The sequence below is a fragment of the Bubalus kerabau genome, chromosome 6 (assembly GCF_029407905.1).
Source record: "Bubalus kerabau isolate K-KA32 ecotype Philippines breed swamp buffalo chromosome 6, PCC_UOA_SB_1v2, whole genome shotgun sequence".
NCBI lineage: Eukaryota > Metazoa > Chordata > Mammalia > Artiodactyla > Bovidae > Bubalus > Bubalus kerabau.
In genome coordinates this window covers 33,063,976-33,085,348 of record NC_073629.1, presented here as the reverse complement: position 1 = coordinate 33,085,348, position 21,373 = coordinate 33,063,976, and the positions used below count along the sequence as shown (strand labels likewise).

The window sequence follows — 21,373 nt, the reverse complement described above, 5'->3', positions numbered from 1 at the left end:
CACACCATTTTCTTGACCCCCTCTTAGTGGACTGAGCTGAGTGATCTTCAAATTGAACCAAGTTCTGCTGGCTTCTGGGGCCATGGAGAATCAGAATAGGTAGGAATGAATTCCAGAATTAAGACTGTTGCTTTTGGTGTACACGTCCCTCCTCTACAACATGGCTTGATGAATGTCAGCTTTTTAATATTCTATGATCTGGCATCCACACAAAATGACTCCATTTAATATTTTATTTTATTATCTTGAGGCTATGTTTCATATCTAATTCATTTGGAGGACTCCTTTAGATATGCACTCATGTAAAAGAAAATGTTCTCAAGAAATGTACATGGCATAATATAATGTTACATATTTTAAAAAGCAGAAATAAAGTGTAATGAGATATGCTACATGTTAAAATGCACAAATTCATCAATGAACAGAATATAGGGGCAAAGAATAAAGAAACTTACCTAGTCAGTTTGCCACCTGAAAGTGGCATTTCAAATCAATGAAGAAAAAAAGAATTTTTAATAAATAATATTGAATCATGTAGCTAACTTTCTGGGGGAAGAAAAGCTGGATCTACATGCATTAAAAAAAAATTAACTCCACATAGATCAAAAATGTAAAAAATAAGCCACAGAATGTTAGAAGAAAACATAAGTAACTTTTAAAAATATAATCTTGGGTTAAAAAGGCCTGTTTGCTTAAGCAAGGTACCAAAGCCAGAACTCACTAAAAAAAAAAAAAAAAAGATTAGTTTTAATTACATAAAATAAAAAATACTATGTGCAAAAGCACCACAAACAAACAAAAAACTGAGAAAATACATTTACAACATATTTGACAAAGCTCTAATACACTTTATATATAAGTCAGGGTTAATTTATTCATTATGTAGATGTCTTTCAAATAAACAAGTATCCGATAGAAAAGTGGACAAAAAATATGCAGGCAGTGCTCTGATAATGAAATGTAAATGATTGCTAATATAAAATACTCATTTAAAAGAATGCAAATTAAAACAATGAGGTAACATTGTCAACTATGAAATTGGCAGACATAACAAGTTGAGAGATATGGAAACTCTTTGGAAGGCAGTTTTACAACAGTTCTCACAGTTTAAAAATTCAAATACCCTTTGACCTATCAGTTCTACTGCTAAGGATTTCTCCTATAAATAGACTCCTGCACATATAAAGAGTATATATTTTCAAGGATGCTCATTTTAGCTTTATTTTAAATAACAAAAATATCTAGAGATAAGTTAAATGTTTATCAGTAGGAAATGGGTAAGTAAATAAAGGTATAGCCATACAAAGGAATGCAATGAAATTGATTAAAAAAAGACTGAGTTAGACAGGGGCTGATTTGGAGGGGTATCTAAGTGTATTGCTGTTATTGTTCAGTTGCTCAGTTGTGTCTGACTCTGCAACATGGACTGCAGCATGCCAGGCTTTCCTGTCCATCACCAACTCTGGGAACTTGCTCAAACTCATGTCCATCAAGTCAGTGATGCCATCCAATCATCTCATTCTGTGTCGTCCCCTTCTCCTCCTGCCTTCAGTGTTTCCCAGATGTCAGCTCTTCACATCAGGTGGCCAAAGTATTGGAGCTTCAGCTTCAGCATCAGTCCTTCCAATGAACATTCAGGGTTGATTTCCTTTAAGATTGACTGGTTTGATCTCCTTGCAGACCAAGGGACTCTCAAGAGTCTTCTCCAACACCACAGTTCAAAAGCATCAATTCTTTGATGCTCAACCTTCTTTATGGACAACTTTCATATTCATACATGACTACTGGAAAAACCATAGCTTTGATTATATGGACTTCTGTCACAAAGTAATGTCTCTGCTTTTTAATATGCTGCTTAGGTTGGTCATAGCTTTTCTTCCAAGGAGCAAGCATATTTTAATTTCATGGCTGTAGTCATCATTTGCAGTGATTTTGGAGCCCAAGAAAATAAAGTCTCTCACTGTTTCCATTTTTTCCCCATCTATTTGCCAAAAGTGATGGACCAGATGCCATGATATTAGTTTTTTGAATGTTGAGTTTTAAGCCAGCTTTTTCACTCTCCTCTTTCACCTTTATTAAGAGGCTCTTTGGTTCCTCTTCACTTTCTGCCCTAAGTGTGGTGTCATCTGCATATCTGAGGCTATTGATATTTCTCCTGGCAATCTTGGTTCCAGCTTGTGCTTCATCCAGCCCTGCATTTCGCATGATATATGCTGCATATAAGTTAAATAAGCAGGGTGACAATATATAGTCTTGATGTACTCCTTTCCCAATTTTGAACTAGCCCACTTTTCCATGTCCAGTTCTAACTATTGCTTCTTGAGCTGCATACAGGTTTTTCAGGAGGCATGTAAGGTAGTCTGTTATTCCTATATCTTTAAGAATTTTCCACAGTTTGTTGTGATCCACACAGTCAAAGGCTTTAGCGTAGTCAATGAAGCAGAAGTAGATGTTTTTCTGGAATTCTCTAGCTTTTTCTATGATCCAGTGGATGCTGACAATTTGATCTCTGGTTCCTCTGCCTTTTCTAAATCCAGCTCGTATATCTGAAAGTTTATGGTTCACATATTGTTGAAGCCTTGCTTGGAGGGTTTTGAGCATTACCTTGCTGAATGTGAAATAACTGCAATTGTGTAGTAGTTTGAATATTCTTTGGCATTAGAATGAAAACTGATCTTTTCCAGTCCTGTGGCTACTGCTGAGTTTTCCAAATTTGCAGGCATATTGAGTGCAGCACTTTAACAGCATCATCATTTAGGATTTGCAATAGCTCAACTGAAATTCCATCACCTCCACTAGCTTTGTTTGTAGTGATGCTTCCTAAGGTCCACTTGACTTTCATCTCCAGGATGTCTGGCTGTAGGTGAGTGATCACACCATTGTGGTTATCTGGGTCATGAAGATCTTTTTTTGTATAGTTCTTCTGTGCATTCTTGCCACCTCTTCTTAATATCTTCTGCTTCTGTTAGGTCTAGACTGTTTCCGTCCATTTTCGCATGAAATGTTCCCTTGGTATCTTTAATTTTCTTGAAGAGATCTCTAGTCTTTCCCATTCTATTGTTTTCCTCTATTTCTTTGCATCGTTCACGTAGGAAGATAAGAAATTATCTCTCCTTGCTATATCTAAATATATTAAGTGGTAAAAAAGTAAAGAAAATGAGTATTTTATTTTATGCTTCTATTTAGGTATAACTCTAGATTTCTTGGCTCAGTGGTTAAAAAAAAATTAATAATAATCTGCCTGCCAATTCAGAAGATGCTGGAGATGTGAGTTCAAGGATCCATTGGTCAGGAAGATTCCCCTGGAGGAGTAAATAGCAACCTACTCCAGTATTCTTGCCTGGGAAACCCCAGGAACAGAGGAGCCTGCCGAGCTACAGTCTGTGTGGTCTCAAAGAGTCAGACACGACTGAGCGCTTATGCACCCACACAGCAGATTTCTTAAGATGTGAACCAGTACGGCTGATGCATTAAACTAGTAGGACTTACTAGAATCATCAAAGCAACTTTACTTTTTGTTCTGGTCCCTTTAAGCTTACTTCTCAGTGGGGATAGTTCTGCCCTCTTCCTGGATTTTTCTCCTGACTTGTAGGTAATACAAGTTCTATAGTCACTAAGTTCCAAACCCAGTTTGGTTATCTAGCCAATCCCAGATGGTAATGTCACCAAAAAAAAGATGCACAACCTGAGAGTTGAGAGTTAAGTTTTATTTGAGGGAAAATGAGGACTGCATCCTGGGACACAGGACCTCAGATATCTCTGAGAGACTGCTCCAAAGATGTAGTGGGGGAAGGTCAATATATATGATTCTAGCAAAGGGGGAGTTCAATGCAGTCAAGTGTTTAATTTATAAAAGGTTTTCTGCTAGTCATGAGGAGCCGATATCACCATAAGGAATTTAGTGCTTTTCTAGATATGAGGAGATGCAAGGACTGGGATCACGAAATCAGTTCCTGAAAATGACTATCAAAAGACCTGTTCTACCAGTTTCTCTGGAGCACAGAGTGGCTCATTCTCCACCCTGAGCTTCCTTGCGGCGTGCTGAAGGTCAACAGCTGCAGCAGCACAGGATTCATTCTCCACAGAGGCAGATGGCAAACACCCTTGTTGTTGTTCAGTCACTGGCAAATGCCCTTGGCAAGCACCAATTTGTAATGGACAATAACCAAGACTCCAAGCTTGATTGAATGTTGAATTGGATCCTATTCCCCAGCCCAGCCTGCTATGGGATGCTGCTTAAACTCACCTTCCTTTTCTCTTTTCTTGGTCTACTCTTCTGCCCTGTCTTTTTGCAACTTGCTATTATGATTTCTAAACCAGCATTAGTCAGAGGTAGGGGAGGGAGAGGAGTGGCAAAAGGAATAGAATAGTTGTCACTTACCTGGAGTGGACTTAAGAGGGCATCATGCCTCCAGGACCTAGCCGATGTTTGAAGCTGACATTTATCCCTCCTGAGAGTCGAACGTGACAGAGCGACTGAACTGAACTCAGAGAATTTGTGCATTTCCCTCCAGGGGCTGCTTCCCATCTGCCCCAGCTTTTCAGGTGTGTCCCTCCAGACAGCAGACTTTCTCGTTGGAGTCCCATTGCTCTTCCTTGGGCAGGAATTTAAATGGATCTAGCCCATTTTTCTTTTCCACGTGACCCACATCTGATATGTGAAAAACAACAGGCTCAAGGCTGGAGAGAAGCCTCCTGGGACTAATACAGAGTGAAAGAATAGGGATAGGAAAAGGTAGAGACGCAGACACACCCATAGAGAAAACCAGGAGATGAGAGAGGAAGGCAGGGAGCAGATAGCATAGGGCCTTGAGAGTCTACACCTTAGAATCTGGGGTACAATTCAATTCTAATAAGTTAATGGAGGTTCCTCAATAAATACTTGTCAAGGTTTTTGTTTTTCTTGTTTCACTTAATTCTTGTACCTAAGAACTGCACAGTCAAATTGGGGAGATAGACATGTACTCCAGTGCATTACAGTACAATATGGAGACATGAAAAGAAATACATTGCACTGTGAGCAGAAGAGCCAGCTTCCCTGCGCTCAGGGAGGAGCAAGAAGGGCTCCACAGAGAAGGCATCACTGGGTGGTATCATGTGAAGAAGAGCTGTTAGGGTAGAACCAACTGGGATGATGACCAAGCAAAAGTAGGCCACTGGTGATATGAGTGTGGAGGGAGGTGAGGGAAAGAAGAAGGAGACAGATCCTGGATGAAGGGGTAGCAAGATTTGGAAGCCAGAAAGCAGTACAAGGAGGCAAACCAAAGTACCACCTCCTTCCCGTCCCAGGGACCACATACCTTCAGGGTGAGACTGGAGGAAAAGGACCTCTCAGTGGTTTTCCCCACTGCAGCATTTTTTTTGGACAATTGGCATTGCTCAAACCTGAGTCTCATTGCCAGGAAGTTTCACAAGGCAGCTTTGCCAGGGGAAGTCCCTGGAATCTCCTGGACTTCTTCTTGCTTCCTTCCCATAAAAGAGGCTGTTGAAAACTCAGAGGCATGAAAGGCCCAGAGTATGGGCATCCCAGAGAAACTGACCAGGGATATGGGAGTGATTGCCATGGATCAGAAGTCTTTCTGGGAAGGTGAGCTCTGGGCTGATTATTCAGCAGGAGGTTAATGAGGAGAGAAGGTATAACCTAGATAACTTGGACCAATAGAAGTGGTCGTTTTCTTCTGGGACTCCAGACTCTCTGTTCACCTCCTTATCAATACCTATCGAGCCAAGACAACTGCATCAGGGACCATCGGATCTTTCCCAGATGGGCAAGGGAGCAGCAGAGGCCAAAGCCCTTTAGCCCATCAGGGGTGTTGTCAGTCTGTATGCATTTGCACAGAGGTGCCTCTTGTCCAGATGGTGATGTATGAGCACTGTCTTGGGAGTCCCATGATTCATGGACTATACTTTCTGCACATTTTAAAACTTGGGAGATCTCATATTTCTTGTCTGAAGAATGATTCATTGGTAGATGCTTTCTAAAACCATCTCTCAGTTCTAAAGTTCTGATCCAAAACTCTGACTTTCGTGATGGCTGGGAAATTGGATAAAGGTGGGGATGAGACTAAATACATAGGGCTATGGGTGAAGAAGAGAAGTGTGCCAGGAGGAGAAAGAGTGTGCCTTACGGAGGAAAAGGACCCATTTCATCATGTCCTTACCTCTTCCTGCTTGTCTATGCTCCTGAGCCATGCCTACCCACTTGGAAATGGCAAGAGCATTTTGAGTTTCCTGTTGAGGTTCTCAGCCTTGAGTCCTTGGGGGAGCAGCCCACAGGGAGCCTGCATTTTGAAAAGGGCCTGGAGGCCAACCTGACAGCAGATGAGGCAATGAGCAATCTCCTACCTGCTTAGTTGGTGTGCGGAGGACCAGATCCCTACCTGCTCTGCCTAAAAGTGACATGAACCAACAGGACAGAACCCTAGACTTCACTTCCCCAGCCCCAAGCTCTGTGAGGAAGGCACCCACTTCAGCAGCTGTCACCAAGTTTCATCTCATTTTTTTTCAAGGTTTATTTATTTATTTTTGGCTGTGCTAGGTCTTCATTGCTGTGTGTGGGCTTTCTCTAGTTGCGGTAACCAGGGGTTACTCTGTAGTTGTGGGGCACAGGCTTCTCATCGTGGTGGTTTCTCCTGTTGCAGAGCACAGGCTTTAGCACGCAGACTCAGGGGTTGTGGCACATGGGCTTTGTTGCTTGGTGGCATGTGGGATCTTCCCAGACCAGGGATTAAACCTTTGTCCCCTGCATTGGCAGGCGGTTTCTTAACCACTGGACCACCAGGGAAGCCCTGTCTATGAATGTTTTATGTTCTTTAAGACCTACCCCCAGACTATAATATGCCAAGCAGCATTCAGCATATTATATGCCAAATGCCATATGTCACTGCCAAATATCTCTTCCATTGCTGTTCCTGTCGCCATTCATTTCATTTTTAACTGCCTTTTCCTTCATTTTCAAACCCTTCAAATGTCCTAGTGTGGGTAATTCTAGACAATGTCCCCAGGGAAGGGGTCATAGTTCAAGGACTCTTGCCTTTTGGGTGAGGTTTCCAGGACCAGAGTCCTGCCTTTTCTTTAGCAGAATAAATGAAGCCCTTCCAGGGGAGGTGTCCTGTGGAGAAGAGGCTGGACAGGACCTCAAACAAGAAGGCTTAGAGCACTACCAGAGCCAGCTCACACTCCTCAATTCACCTTAAGAGTTAGTTGTCTGTACACAGGGTGACTATTCATCTCAGTTCACCCAGGAGAGTTCTGGTCTCCACTGTTGCCCACAGGAAATGATTAATAATGCTCCTTTTCACTCTCCAAAGAGTCCGACTGGACAATAAACTATTTGGTCACCTTAACTTTATTCAGTTCCAGACTAGGCTGTAAGCCCCTTGAGTACAGGGACGGCATTGACTTCATCCTTGTTTCTCTAGTATCCAGGGCAACACTTGGCATAGAGCAGGTGGTTCGATAAATTTTTGTTGGATTAATGAATGAGCGAATGAATTCCCAGCTTGGAAAATGTTTCTCTGTAGGGCTGTAGACTCTGCAAGACACCCAAGGGCTGGGTACCTCAAAGCCTATAGAGGGACCTCAGCAGCTGTGGTTGGATCGCTCAGAGGAAGCACAACTATACGTTTCACGTAGGCACACCCACACCCTTACTACCACAGTCTGAGGCGAGAACCATGTTGGGCTCAACAAATTTCCTTCCTGTCCACCTCTTACAGGTTTAGTGGTCTTGCTGCTTCTTCAGGAAGGTAAGTAATCTGTGAGTTTACATCTTCCTGGGTCCCTTGGGCTGTGTCCTTTCTGATGTTGGGTTTATGTCTCTTCTTACGACTCTCCCAGGTTCTGACATTAACATATTGATGACTCCGAGTTTTTATTCTATATATCTCTTTGTGCATCCATGGCTCTGTTCTGTCCTTTGAGCCTCTCTCTCTGTCTCTCACTGACCTCAATATTGTGTATCATCTCTCTATCCACTTATATCACTGTGTCATCCATCTATCCATCCACACTATATCTCAGTGCTCTGGGAATGTTTGCCACGTGGATGATGTATATGTCTCTCAATGTGTCTCTTAACTGCAGTCTGGATGCTCAAGAGACTCCAGCACAGAGGGCCCAGGCTGAATGATCCTCAAAGGCTCTGACTGAATAAGTAAAGGAGGCAATGGCTTTGGGGAAGAAACTTGTGGCAGTCTGGGCTCTGAGGTCATCACACTGGGTTCCCCATTGCCCCTCTTCCCTCTCCTCCAGGATCTGCCTACAAACTGGTTTGCTACTTTACCAACTGGTCACAAGACAGGCAGGAACCAGGGAAGTTCACCCTTGAGAGCACTGATCCCTTCCTATGTTCTCACCTTATTTACTCATTTGCCAGCATCAGTAACAACAAGGTCATCATCAAGGACAAGAATGAGGCGAAGCTTTACCAGACCATCAACAGTCTCAAAACCAAGTCAGTAGGAGAGGAGTGGGGAGCACCCAGGGTGGGTTTTGGGGGAGAGAAGATAGCTCTAAACTGGGCCTAAGGCCTTCTGTCGCCATTCACTCATTTGTGCATTTATTCATGTGTATTTCCTTGCGTATAACCCCGATCCTTCCTGTTCTTCTTCCCTCTGCCTCATCCTTTCACTAAACTTAGCTGCTAAGCAGCCAGGGTCCATTTATCCATATTCTAGCCCTAACTCTTTAGGCAAAGTTTTCCCTGGCAGCCAGCAAAAAAATAATCAGCTTATTCTTCTATTCCAGGAATCCCAAACTGAAAATTCTCTTGTCTATTGGAGGGTATCTGTTTGGTTCCAAAGGGTAAGATCACAGTCTCTTTATTTTTTGTTCATTCTGCCATGTTCATTCTTCTCTGTTTTCCTTTTCTGGGGGTGATGTCCTGGGTCTTTGTTGCTACGCACAGGCTTTCTCTAACTGTGGTGAATGGGGCTGCTCTTTGTTGTGGTGCTTAGGCTTCTCATCGTGGTGGCTTCTCTTTTTGTGGAGCACAGGCTAGAGCACACAGGCTTCGTAGTTGCGGCATGTGGACTCAGCAGTTGTCGTGCATGGGCTTAGTTGCCCCATGGCATGTGGCATCTTAGTTCCTTAGACCAAGGATCGAACCAGCATCCCTTGCCTTGGCAGGCAGATTCTTAGCCACTGGAGCACCAGGAAAGTCATGGTACAGGCAGTTTCTAATTGTCACTGCTTTTCCTACTCTTGAAAAGAGACACTGAATTGGGCTTTAGAAAGGTCCTTCCTTGGCTTAGATGGCAAAACCGATCTGAGTTTTGTCACAGGTTGAGGCATCGCCCTGTGTTTTCTGACATCTTGGAAGGAGCTCTGCAGGAGCTTAGGAAACTGAGCTGGGAGCGGCGTTCAGTAAACTCAATTATTCACATGAAGGTTGTTCACCTGATGGACTATGGGGAGACGGCTTTAGTTGGGAAATTTAATTTTTTAAGGGTTTAAGGGATTTGAGGGCTTGCCTTTCACCTTGAGTGGGGGTCAGGTGAGTGCTTTCCTAAAACCAAGTCCTTGACTAGCAGCTGTCAGGGAACCATAGTTTCCTGGGCCATGGTTGTATAGCTGGATGGCCTGAAAGTGCAGAGCATAGGGACAATTGGGTCGGTCTTAAAAGCAGAATAGCTATTAATTTGAAACATATATTACAAATTATACTTCTATTCACAAGCAAATGATACTCCATTAGCATCAAGAGCTAAATAAACACAAATCTGTAAAGAAGAAAGGCATCTTTTTGCAATTTTCAAATACAGTTAATCTAACTTTGAATTTCTTCTGCTTTAATTTTTTTTAAGTGCCAGGATTTTAAAAAAGCTAAGAGAGTTTAATCTTATCCAGCAGAGGTTTTCAGCTTTCACAAGAAATCTGATAAGACTTTTTTGTGCAGCTGGTCAGTATTCTCTATAGCTGGAGTAAGCAGGGGAAGGAAGTAACATCAGAAGACCTATGTAGATGAGTTACCTAGAGGAAGTTAACATACCTCTCTGAGCTCAGTTTACCCATCTGTAAAATGTACATCACAACATCTATTTCATAAGGTGTGGGCAAAGATTTTGAATGAGGTAACGTATGTCGTGTGCCTGCCTTGGTTATCATTCAATTAACTAATGCCAACTTTTCCTTCCTTTCTCTTCTTCTTTTATCCTGAATACATTCACCTATGAAATAATAGGATTGACCTAATTAATTTTTAAAGTCTTTACCAGTTCAAAACTTATAAAATACTTAGCAACACAATTTCTACACACAGACAGAAAAAAGATCAACCTATCTAACTTGTTTGGTTCTACATTAACTTCATCATGATCTCCTGTCAGTTTTTAATGGGTTTTCATGGTAACTATCCTTCTGATTCCCAAATTCTCTCTCATTCATAATACTTGGTTATCCTTGATTCAATTAAAAATATCTTCATTCATTCATTCTTACGTGCGTGCATTCATCTTTCAATAAGTAATTTGCTAAGTACTCCTTGTATATTAGTTTAGTGGTTGAAACTAGGACTCTGGAGATTAAAAAATTTGGTTTGGATTTCTCTTTAGCTATATGCAAGCTGTGTGCAAGTTGTTTGACTTTAGGCAATTTCTTCTCTTTTTTCTAAAGGCAATTTTATAATGTCACTATGCTTCATTTTCTAAAAAAATCCACAATGAAGAAAATAACAGAATCAACTTAAAGATGAAGTTGTGAGGGCAGGCAATACAAACAAACTGTTTAGGCTGTGCTGGTGTGCAATAAGAGCCCAGTGGTTGCAATAATTATTGTTATTCATTAACTTTGTCACTATTATTAGATAAATGGCAGCCTTTGTGTCAGGTGCCGTGCAGCAGTGCTTCAAAATGTGTACCACACAGACTTGCTTCTCTGTTGAATGGTTGTCTTTCCTAAAACTGGAGGTTTCTGCCCAGAGCATCAGAACACCTCTAATCAGAGCATCAGAGGCAACTGCTCTCTAAAAGGGGTATCCCTTGCTTTTCTTCTAAGCACTGTGAACACGTTTGAAATACAAGAGAAAAGTTACAAACCTACTTCTACCATTGGTTTTCAGCTAATAGGCCTGGTTTTACTATTTCCTCCACTGTGCTGCTGAGTTATATACAGGAACAAAATCCTCAGTTTTAAAAAAAAAAATATGGAAGTATAGTTATAATATTATATTAGCTTCAGGCATACAACATAGTGAATCAATATTTTTACAGGTTATACTCCATTTAAATAATGCCTATATTGTCTTGTACTGTATAATAATATCTTTATTTATTTTATACATAGTAGTTTATGTCTCTTAATCCCATACCTTTATCTAACCTCTCTACCATTCCCTTTCCCCACCGGTAACCACTATTTTGTTCTCTACATCTGTGAGTCTCTTTCTCTTTTGTTGCATACACTTGTTTGTTTCATTTTTTTAGATCCCATGTATAAGCTATAACATAGAGGCAAATCCTCAATTTAATATTGATTGAAACAAATGAATTCAAGACTCTGAATCTTTCTGGGATGGGAGGTATTGCGAGAGGTGGGAGGTGATTCAAGTCAAAGGATATATCCTCTGGAAAATACTGATATCTTGTCTACAGATTTGGATTTTAAATCTTGTTGTGGAGCACAGGCCCTCTGCATGGGCAGCTCAGAGTCAACTTCCTAGTTTAAGAATTCTATTTCAGATGAAAGCCCTGGAGGGTTGCTGCGGCTCAGGGTCCTCCTGGTTTTTCACAAGAAGGGACTGCAGAGACCTGGGTTGCTTATTCAGGACTGGGTTGCTTGTGGGGGGAAAGAGAAGTTCCTATGAAGTCCAGTTTTCTTTTTAGGAAGCTTTCCAAAATGTGATCACTTTGAGATAGATGAGGCAGGATCAGTGTCTTCAGTCCCATTTTAAAGATGGGCCAGACTGAACCCAGAGAGCTACTTGGTGACAAAGAGGTCACTAGAAAAGACTCTGACCTGGGACTCAAATCTAGATCTCTTGACCCTCAGCCCATCACATTGCAAATTGCTTTTTCAAGGGTGTAAGATGTTAAAGAAAGTCAGAGGTGGATAGTAATTAAAGAGAGAAAAACAGATTTTATTCAGGAAGTATTGTAATAGGGGAAAGGAGACCTCAGGATAGTACTGGACTCAATGCTGGATATAGCAGAGACAAAAGTGGATTTATAGCCAAGAAGCAGGTTGTTTGTGGGTGTTGGTGGATGGAAAATTCCTAAGAGGAAACATTAGGGCTAGGGAGATTCTTGCTAAACTGACTCAACAGAACTCTTGCTAAAGGCAGGCCAGGATGATAAGATATCACCTGGGGGATGGTGGGGGATGAGGATGATACTGAGGGTGATCTGATACCAAGGGTAGGGGCTTTTCATTAAGCTGATTTAGGATTCTGCAAAGATAGGGACAGAAGCCCAAGGTCAAGGCCAAGTTGAGAAGAGAATTCAGAGGACTTGGACTAAAATTTGGGCTTCCCCAGAGGCTGTGGTCAAGAATCCACCTGCCAATGCAGGAGACACCGGTTTGATCCCTAGGTCAGAAAGATCCCCTGGAGAAGGAAATGGCAACCCACTCCAGTATTCTTGCGGGGAAATCCTATGGACAGAGGATCCTGGCGGGCTATAGTCCACAGAGTCGCAAAGAGTTGGACATGACTTAGTGACCAAATGACTTAAGTTTAGTCAAGGAGAGTCTCTGCCATAGGCAGCTCCATTATCCTGCAGAAAGAGCTGCAGAGAACCCAGTCCTCCTCTACCCAACTCCATTGATTTTCTGGCCTAGCAATCCTTTCTCTCCCCATTTGTTCCAAAAGAGGCAGGGGTTGGGATAGAAAAATAGTGAGAAAATATTGGGGAAAGGAAGACTATATCAGGATTTCTGTTAAAAAAAAAAATGTGTTGTGTTATGTCTACTTCTTCTTCCTAAGAAACACCTGTCTTGCTTCTACCCTGGTTCCATCCTGTGGTTGAATCTTCTTCATCAACCTTGAAATTTGTCAACTCTGTAATCCTATTTCTCAGGAATCATAACTTTGATGGACTGGACATAAGTTGGATCTACCCAAATGTAAAAGACAACACTCATTTCACTGTGCTGATTCATGTAAGGCAAACTCCACATTACCCTTATGTGAAACCCACGGCCATACCAGGAGAAAAAAAGGAAGAGACTGGCTCTTGTTGGAAGATAGTCCCTTCCTTCCAGAAGCCCCAACTCATGAAGGAAAAGCCCTTGGACCTAGTTTAGTGCAAGGACAACATCAAAGAACAGAGCTTCCTTATAGAACAAACAACACCGAAACAAAGCAACATCCATGTAAAAGAGTATAGGGCCATAGACTCTCCTGAGCGCCGGGATAGTCTCATAAAGTTCTATCACATGGATCAGAGAATCTACTAGGAGTAAACCCAGATAGTTCTTCTTGAGTACAGTGAGACTGGTGGTACCCCTGCGTAATGTGGACATTCCTGAGCTTGAGGCAGGAGGCGTCCCCATGTGGGAATGGGGAGAAAAGTTTCGATCTTTCCATCTAATGTGGTTCTAGAAATTTCAAATCAGGTAAGAATCTTAGGTCTGTGCTCTGAGAGGGAGCACTGACTTGTGGGCTTTTTGTTTTTCACAGAAGTTAGCAGAAGCTTTTCAGCAGGACTTTGTAAAATCCACCAAAGAAAGGCTTCTCTTGACTGCAGGAGTTTCTGCAGGGAGGCAGATGATTGACAACAGCTATCAGATCAAGGAATTGGCAAAGTAAGTGCACTGGATCAGCCCCTCCATCTCTCTGCCGCCAGCCTGGCCGACGCAAGTGATGCATGTCAATATGTCTGAGGGATGAAGGGAGAAGGGAAAGCATGAAGTCACTATCCTAACCACATCATCCAGCCAGGAACTTCTCGTTTATGGCTAATTTCAATCCTTCTAACAGCATCCAAAGCTCTACATGAATATGTGTACAGTTGACCCTCGAACAAAGCTAGGGCTAATCCATGTGTAATTTACAGTCAGCCCTTTGTATCCATGGTTCCTCCTCATCTGTGGATTCAGCCAACCCCAGACCATGTGCTCCCATAGTATTTACTGTTCTGTAGTATAAAAGTGAACTGTGCAGCTCAAATGTGCAGTGTTCAAGGGTCGACTGTAGTTGCTTCTACCTCTGCTCATCGCAGAATCTCTTCTTTTGCTTTTGGCAATCTAGAGACCTGGATTTCATCAACCTCCTGTCTTTTGACTTCCATGGGTCTTGGGAAAAGCCCCTTGTCACTGGCCACAACAGCCCCCTGAGAAAGGGACAGCTGGACAGAGGGACAAGCTCCTACTACAATGTGGTGAGTCTTAGGGAGAAAGAGTGCTGGGTACACTGGCTGTGAGAGGAGCTGAGGCCAATGCAGGTCATCTAGAGTTAATTCTGTCTCGAACTGAGGAAGAGATGCATTGCCCAAGAGGGACTCAAATAACCCTGGAAGCTGGTGAGAACAGGGAAAATGCTTGGACCAGGCACAGTAAAATGTCACCTAGAAAATGTCAGAGGACTTTGCAACTGAAATGTCCTAAACTTTTCTCTGACTTGAGGTGTCAGTCACCCCAGTCTTCTCTTAATTCTCCATCCTCAATACATTTCCTGAAACCCACATGGATGCACAGAACTTAGTACTCTCCTGTATGTGCCCACATTCCCTATTTAATTTGATCTTCAAAATAATCTGAGGATGGCTGGTCAGGAAGCATTAGTTTCACTTCACAGATGATGAAATGGAAACCTGGCAGATTAATTGGCTCTTCAAGTTCTTGCTGATGTGAATATCCTGAAAAGTGGTAGAAAATGGAAAATCCAAGGGGAAAAAGTCATTAACAAAACAGTTTTGTTGTTGTCATGGTACTTGTAAAAGTATTCCTAAAATTGGGCAGGAATAAATGTCTGGGTTGTATATTTCCAAGCCTTCATATTTAAAATTACAAAACGGATCAGTCCAAGCTGGGTATACTAATTTCTAGTCTGGGGTTTTCTAGAACACCATATGATCAAGTCACATCAAACCAAGCCCCCTTCATTCTTTCCTCTCTCTCAATGATTTTTAAAGATGAGGAGACATACCCTCACCTTCTGTAACTCCTTATTCTGTTCTGGAAGCCAGTAAGGTCCAAACTAGCCTCTAACCTCTTACCTTGCCTCTTGGACCTGATGTTATTGTGAGGCCTCACAGGCTAGTGTCTGATGGCCACAACCCCCATCACCTTCATCAGTAATACAACCCGTCACAGGGTAGACAAATTCCACAGGCTGTTGACTCAAAGGGGAAAGATAGATGGTGACAACCTTGATTTCATGTTTTCTAGGTCACTTGCCTGATTTATTTTCTGATTCATTGTTCAGTTTTCTTTCATGATTAGAAAAAGCTGACTTGGTCACTTAGTGCTGAAGAGCATTAAGAGCATTAGAATAAACACTCTGGTTCCAATGGGATCCTCCATAGTTACTGATGTAGAGAAGGAATCATGGAGTCCCTTCTGTGAATTTCGTTGGAGGCTCAGTAAGGCCTGACACCTTTCTTTCCCATACATGCTGTGCCTCAGTCTATCTTCTCTTTCTAGGAATATGCTGTGGGATACTGGATAAACAAGGGGATGCCTGCAGAGAAGGTGGTCATGGGCATCCCCACGTATGGACGTTCCTTTACACTGGCCTCTGCAGAAACTGCCTTAGGGGCCCCTGCCTCTGGTCCTGGAGCTGCTGGCCCCATCACCAAGTCTGCAGGCTTCCTCGCTTATTATGAGGTATCTGGAGCTTCCCTGTGCCCTCAGCTGCCCCCTGTGTCTAGATAGGCATTCCAGCTTCAATCTGACAAAAATAGAGTAACACATCCTGAGTGCTGGGAAGGAAAATATGGAGTGCTATTGGAACATGTAAGAGGAGCTCTGCACCCTGACTTGAGAAGGGGTCAGGGAATGCTTCCTGGAGGAAGTGACGTTAGCTGAAATCTGGAGAGGAGGTGGCACTAGTGAGGAATGGGGATAGGTGAAACAGGTATGGGAGATTGAAAAAGGGAGACTGTTCCACGTTTTTGACTTGGGCAACTAAGTAGATGGTAATGCCATTTTTACTGAGTTGGGGAAGATACGAAGGAGCAGAGTGGGCATTGGTCCCAATCATGAGATCAGTTTTGGACATTCTGAGTTTGAGGAGCAGGTGGGACATCTAAATACCTGTGGGTATAAATAAAAGGTGAGTAGTTCAGTATGTGGGTTTGAACCACAAGAGGCCAGCCTGTGCTAGAGATGTAGCTTCTAAAACTATCAGCATAAAGATGGTATGTGAAGCCAAAGTAAAAGAAACAACAAAACCCAAGGACCTCTTGTACTTAAGGGTTAGGCAGAGGAAGAGGAGAACTTTAATGAAACTGACAAGATCTACAAGAAGGTAGGCAGAACCCGGAGTGTTCTGTGCCAAAGAACAGAGTGAGAAGTGGGTGTTTCAAGAAGAGAGGAGCCAAAAACCAACACAATACTGTAAAGCAATTAATTTTCAATTAAAAATAAATAAATAAAAGAAGCAAGGAGCAGTCAAATATGTCAGATTCTGTCCTGCAGTCAGACAGACTTAACATCATAGAGATAACTATCAAAGGTGTTTGGCTGTTTAAACCATCATTCCTTTCTGCTCCTCAATCTGAAGAAAAAAAATTTTTAATGTATAGGAAGCTCTAAGAGTCAAACAGTAATTCAACCAACAGAAACTCTTGGGTTGCTCCCATATCACAAAGACTGGGTCCTGTGAGAGCTAGAACTCATTCTTCATCCTTGTCTCAAAGGGCTTACAGTCTAGGTGGAAAGAATGTAGAATACAAATGAAACTAGTTAAATAAGAGTTTTAAAACTATCAGAGTTAATAACATTACGTAGGTACTGCTAACTAGATATGATTAAGTGGCCAATGTGGAGGGCCACAAGTTCAGAAATGGGTGATGTGGAAGGCTCCATAGAAGAGGAGAGATGTATGCTGGATCTTGAAGGATAGGAAGGAGTTTGATCAGGTAAGGAAAGAATAACATCCTACATCTTGGTTTCCACTTGGAGTCCTAGTATATTCCCTCATCACTGGCATGGGCATGCTATGAACTGCTACTGGTCTTGGCATCCACTGAGATACTCTGAGTGTAATGCTCAATTTTTCATCTCACCTCACACAGGGGAATGACTGAAGAACCATCAGTTGAGTTGACAAGGGGAAAAGGGAATGAGTCACCATCAGAGTCCTCACTGAATCACTTAATATAAGGAATAAGAGAGGTCAGAGCTCAGAATCTGCCAGAAGGATTTCAGTGCAGATCACTGGATACACACTCCCCTATTGCATGGAAGATTTAACCTGATTGTTCAGTGTATCACCCTACATCATTATAACTTTGACAAATTGGTATTTCCTTAAATATTCAACTTTCTATTTATCACCCTCATTGAGGCAATAGAGAAGGAAATGGCAACCCACTCCAGTATTCTTGCCTGGAGAAACCCATGGACAGAGAAACCTGGTGGGTTATAGTCCATGGGGTCTCATCGAGGCAAACATGAGTGTAAATAATCTAAAAAGAGTAAGCAAAACAAAATGAGTTTTCTGTGCGGCTTTAAAATGCATTTTTCAATGAAGATTTATCTTTTTTAGTAGCTCTTACTTCTGCTAACAAGAAGAGAAAAATAGCTGATGATAGAAGGGGAATCCCAGCACAGGCACATTGGGAGGGGGAAGGGACAGAGGGAGAGTAGTGGAGTTGAGGTGGGGATAAGCTACAAAGTGGGGAATGATGGTGATGGGCATTGTGAGGCTACGTGTCTGTAAAGCACTTTATTGTTTTCAAAGTTGTCTTTTTTTCCTAACATGTATACGTTCCATTGATCCTAACAATATTGTAAGGTAGGTATATAAGATACATAATTATAATTGCTTCTGTTTTGCAAATGAAGACATGGGAAGATTTACAGATCAATACTGAGGCCTGATGTGGAATTCAAGTACTCTCTGCCCTCTATCTGTTTGTGGTTCCTCCTGATGAGGCCTTAGCATCAACAGTTTCTGAAGATTCACTTTGAACCATCCATTCTTCATGTTGTATCTGATCATTTCTCTCATTGATTCCTGGAGTAAAGATTCTGATATTGTCCCCAAGACCCTTACCTTCCCCTTTTATCTCAATAAATTTAAAGACGAGCCCGTTAGTGAACCTCTTACTTCTCCTTTCCTTACCAGATCTGTCAGTTCCTACAGGGAGCCAAGATCACAAGACTCCAGGATCAGCAAGTTCCCTATGCAGTTAAGGGGAACCAGTGGGTGGGCTATGATGATGTGGAGACCAAGGTATGTCTGGGTTCTGGGGGAGCAAGAGGCTCTGCGACAGTTGTCTCCAAGCGAGAGGCTCTTGCTTAAGCGGCTCTAGGACAGCAGAACACTCTAGTGCTTGGGGGATAGGGTGTGTGATCAAATGCCTCAGTACTCTGTGTGGAAGGAGAGAAGCCTCTGTGGTGCAAAGCTAGTCATGATTCTAAGTCATACCTGTGAGCACCTTATAGAACATGCAGGAGAGGTGGAAAAGGTGCAAGAAAGAATTAGGAATAAGGGAAGAAGTAAGGAGTGGAGAGAAGGGAGGAGGGAGAAGAAGGGGAAAAGAGCAAAGGAGACATTGGTGCCTATACAGAATGGTCACCCACCTGGTTGACCAGGACAGACCCTTCAGTCTTTCTCATGGATTACAAGGCTCCAGATTTCTGAGTCTACCAGTTCTTTGGAGAAGGAAATGGCAACCCACTCCAGTTTCCTTACCTGGAAGATCCCATGGACAGAGGAGCCTGGCGGGCTACAGTCTACAGGGTTGTTCTTAGACCTTGCTAAGATGTTTGCTTTCTGGGTGCAAAGCAGGACAAAGGCATCAGTGTAATTGACAACCCAATTGTAATTGAAACCTTGCTAGTGATTTCCTAGTTTCTACTCCTCATCCTAGAGGCCTAGGTTTTGGACTTGGGATGTGATTATTCCATGAGAGGTGGTTAATAGCGGGTGGCTCTCTCTTCATTTTATAAGCCTTCCCAAGTAACCCTTTCCTTCAGGGGATCCATGACTCCATAGGGTGCAAATCTACTGCTACATTCTAAGCTCAAACCCTCCTGTGAACCTGACGTGGGTCTTGGGCCTTTAAGGACCCCTTCTAACCTCAGTATACCCTTCTGTGCTCCCCTCAGGTTCAGTTTCTAAAGAATCTAAACCTGGGAGGCGCCATGATCTGGTCTATTGACATGGATGACTTCACTGGAAAATTCTGCAGCCAGGGCCCCTACCCTCTTGTTCAAGCTGTCAAGAGGAGTCTTGGCTCTCTAGAAAGGTAACAGAATTTAGGACAGAGTGAGAGTGGGCAGAGAGCTGGGCAGAGCAGGACACAGGAGACTGGGGGAGGTAGTCTTCACATATTTGGACTGATGAATTCTCAAATTCCTTTGGACCTTCTGTTCTCCTTTTTCTTATTGATTAGTCTGATTCTGTTCTTTTGGTGAGCTTCCAAAGAAGCTCAATATATAACAATAGTAATTTGGCTGCCATTTATTGAGCACAGTCTAAGCTAAGGGTTTTCTTTTCATGTAGAGTGGGCATAAATATTTACTCCACTGCAATTCTTCACTACAAAATCATCAGCCTGTTTTAATTTTCTAAATCAGAATAAATATGACTTTATGCTCCCAATTGACTACTGAGAGATCCAACCTCAGTTGTTATTAATGGTCTATTCCTCTCTCCCCATCCACAGTTTTTTTTTTTTTAATTGGAGGAAATTTGCTTTAAAATGTTGTGATAGTTTCTGCTATCAGATCAGATCAGATCAGTCGCTCAGTCGTGTCCAACTCTTTGCGACCCCATGAATCGCAGCATGCCAGGCCTCCCTGTCTATCACCAACTCCCGGAGTTCACTCAGACTCATGTCCATCGAGTCAGTGATGCCATCCAGCCATCTCATCCTCTGTCGTCCCCTTCTCCTCCTGCCCCTAGTCCCTCCCAGCATCAGAGTCTTTTCCAATGAGTCAATTCTTCGCATGAGGTGGCCAAAGTATTGGAGTTTCAGCTTTAGCATCATTCCTTGCAAAGAAATCCCAGGGCTGATTTCCTTCAGAATGGACTGGTTGGATCTCCTTGCAGTCCAAGGGACTCTCAACAGTCTTCTCCAACACCACAGTTCAAAAGCATCAAGTCTTCGGCGCTCAGCCTTCTTCACAGTCCAACTCTCACATCCATACATGACCACAGGAAAAACCATATATACAACAATGCAAATCGGCCATAATTATACATACATCACCTCCCTCTTGGGTCTCCCTCCCCTCACCCCAGCCCACTCCTCTAGGTTGCCACAGAGTGCCTGACTGGGCTCCCTGTGTTATACAGCAACTTCTCATCAGTTATCTATTTTACACATGATGGTGTATATATGTCTATGTTACTTTCTCCATTTGTTCCACTCTCTCCTTCCTCCGCTGTGTTCGCAAGTCCATTCTCTAGGTCTTGCTTTAGTGTGGACAGTCAGGAGGTCTCATGGTCATTATTGATGACCACGTCCATTATTGCCTTAACAGCAGGTGGTTTGGCTGCTGCTCCATCCCTGGGTCCTGGGTTCTGTAAGCAAATCCTATATCTTCTTGTGCAGGTGAGGGTGCTGCTGACCAACCAGGTGTGCTGACATCATCTCAATGGAGGAGCGGGACACTGGAAATCACTGCAGACAGACAACTGGAGAGAACTGGCCATATTGTCCTGGAGAAGGGCCCAGAGCAGTGCAGAATCTCCTAAACTATATGATTGTACAGCAGCCTTTCAACTCTGAACATCTATGTCTTAGTAACTTGACTGAGGCCTTATGTTACTGATTGGATTTGAAATACTTTCGTTTCCAGGCTTAACTCATAGCTAAGTAGGTAAGATGACCTTGCTGCGTACTCCTGCTGCAGGAATTCATGTGTGGGATTCTTGGAGGTTAGATGAGGCCCTCAGGATGTCTCTTCTCCAAGTCTCCCCTTAACTTTCTCTCAGACCTCAGACTGGGTCTGGCTTTGTTCTCCTGCAGCTGCTGACTGCTTCCCTTGAGGCACAATAAAGAAAAAGTATGTTGTTCCAGCCAGTGTGGCCTCCTTTGTGCAATCTTGGACTTTGTGGTATAAGACTGTCCTCTCCCACCATTTATGGGTACAAGTGTAGGCCAGCATATCATATGTCTAAATATTTAAGAGCCAAGGGTTAAAATATGATTTATACTCTTAACGAACATGATTTTGCAATGACCCAAAAGACCAGGTTTGAAGTTAGAATTCCCAGACTCCTCGAAATTCTGTGCCAGAATGCAGCAGCTTGTGCCCT

The 21,373-nt window shown here is 42.7% G+C and overlaps 1 protein-coding gene across 1 annotated transcript; it reads left to right on the top strand.

Moving 5' to 3' along the window:
• Nucleotides 1–5,547: 5,547 nt before the first annotated feature.
• On the top strand, nt 5,548–21,090 carry CHI3L2 (chitinase 3 like 2). The gene is made up of 11 exons (XM_055587094.1): nt 5,548–5,587; nt 7,719–7,748; nt 8,254–8,455; nt 8,749–8,804; nt 12,944–13,095; nt 13,616–13,740; nt 14,186–14,315; nt 15,580–15,762; nt 18,230–18,337; nt 19,216–19,355; nt 21,084–21,090. Exons 1-11 carry the CDS (start codon nt 5,548–5,550, stop codon nt 21,088–21,090), a joined length of 1,173 nt encoding a protein of 390 aa, XP_055443069.1.
• Nucleotides 21,091–21,373: the final 283 nt, after the last annotated feature.

Excerpts from the sequence above, each read along its gene's own strand:
- CHI3L2 (XM_055587094.1), top strand. The coding sequence starts at position 5,548 with ATGGGAGTGATTGCCATGGATCAGAAGTCTTTCTGGGAAG. Across the intron at positions 8,805-12,943 it reads GTATCTGTTTGGTTCCAAAG|GGTTCCATCCTGTGGTTGAA; the intron begins GGTAAGATCACA and ends TGCTTCTACCCT. Across the intron at positions 14,316-15,579 it reads CAAGCTCCTACTACAATGTG|GAATATGCTGTGGGATACTG; the intron begins GTGAGTCTTAGG and ends TTCTCTTTCTAG.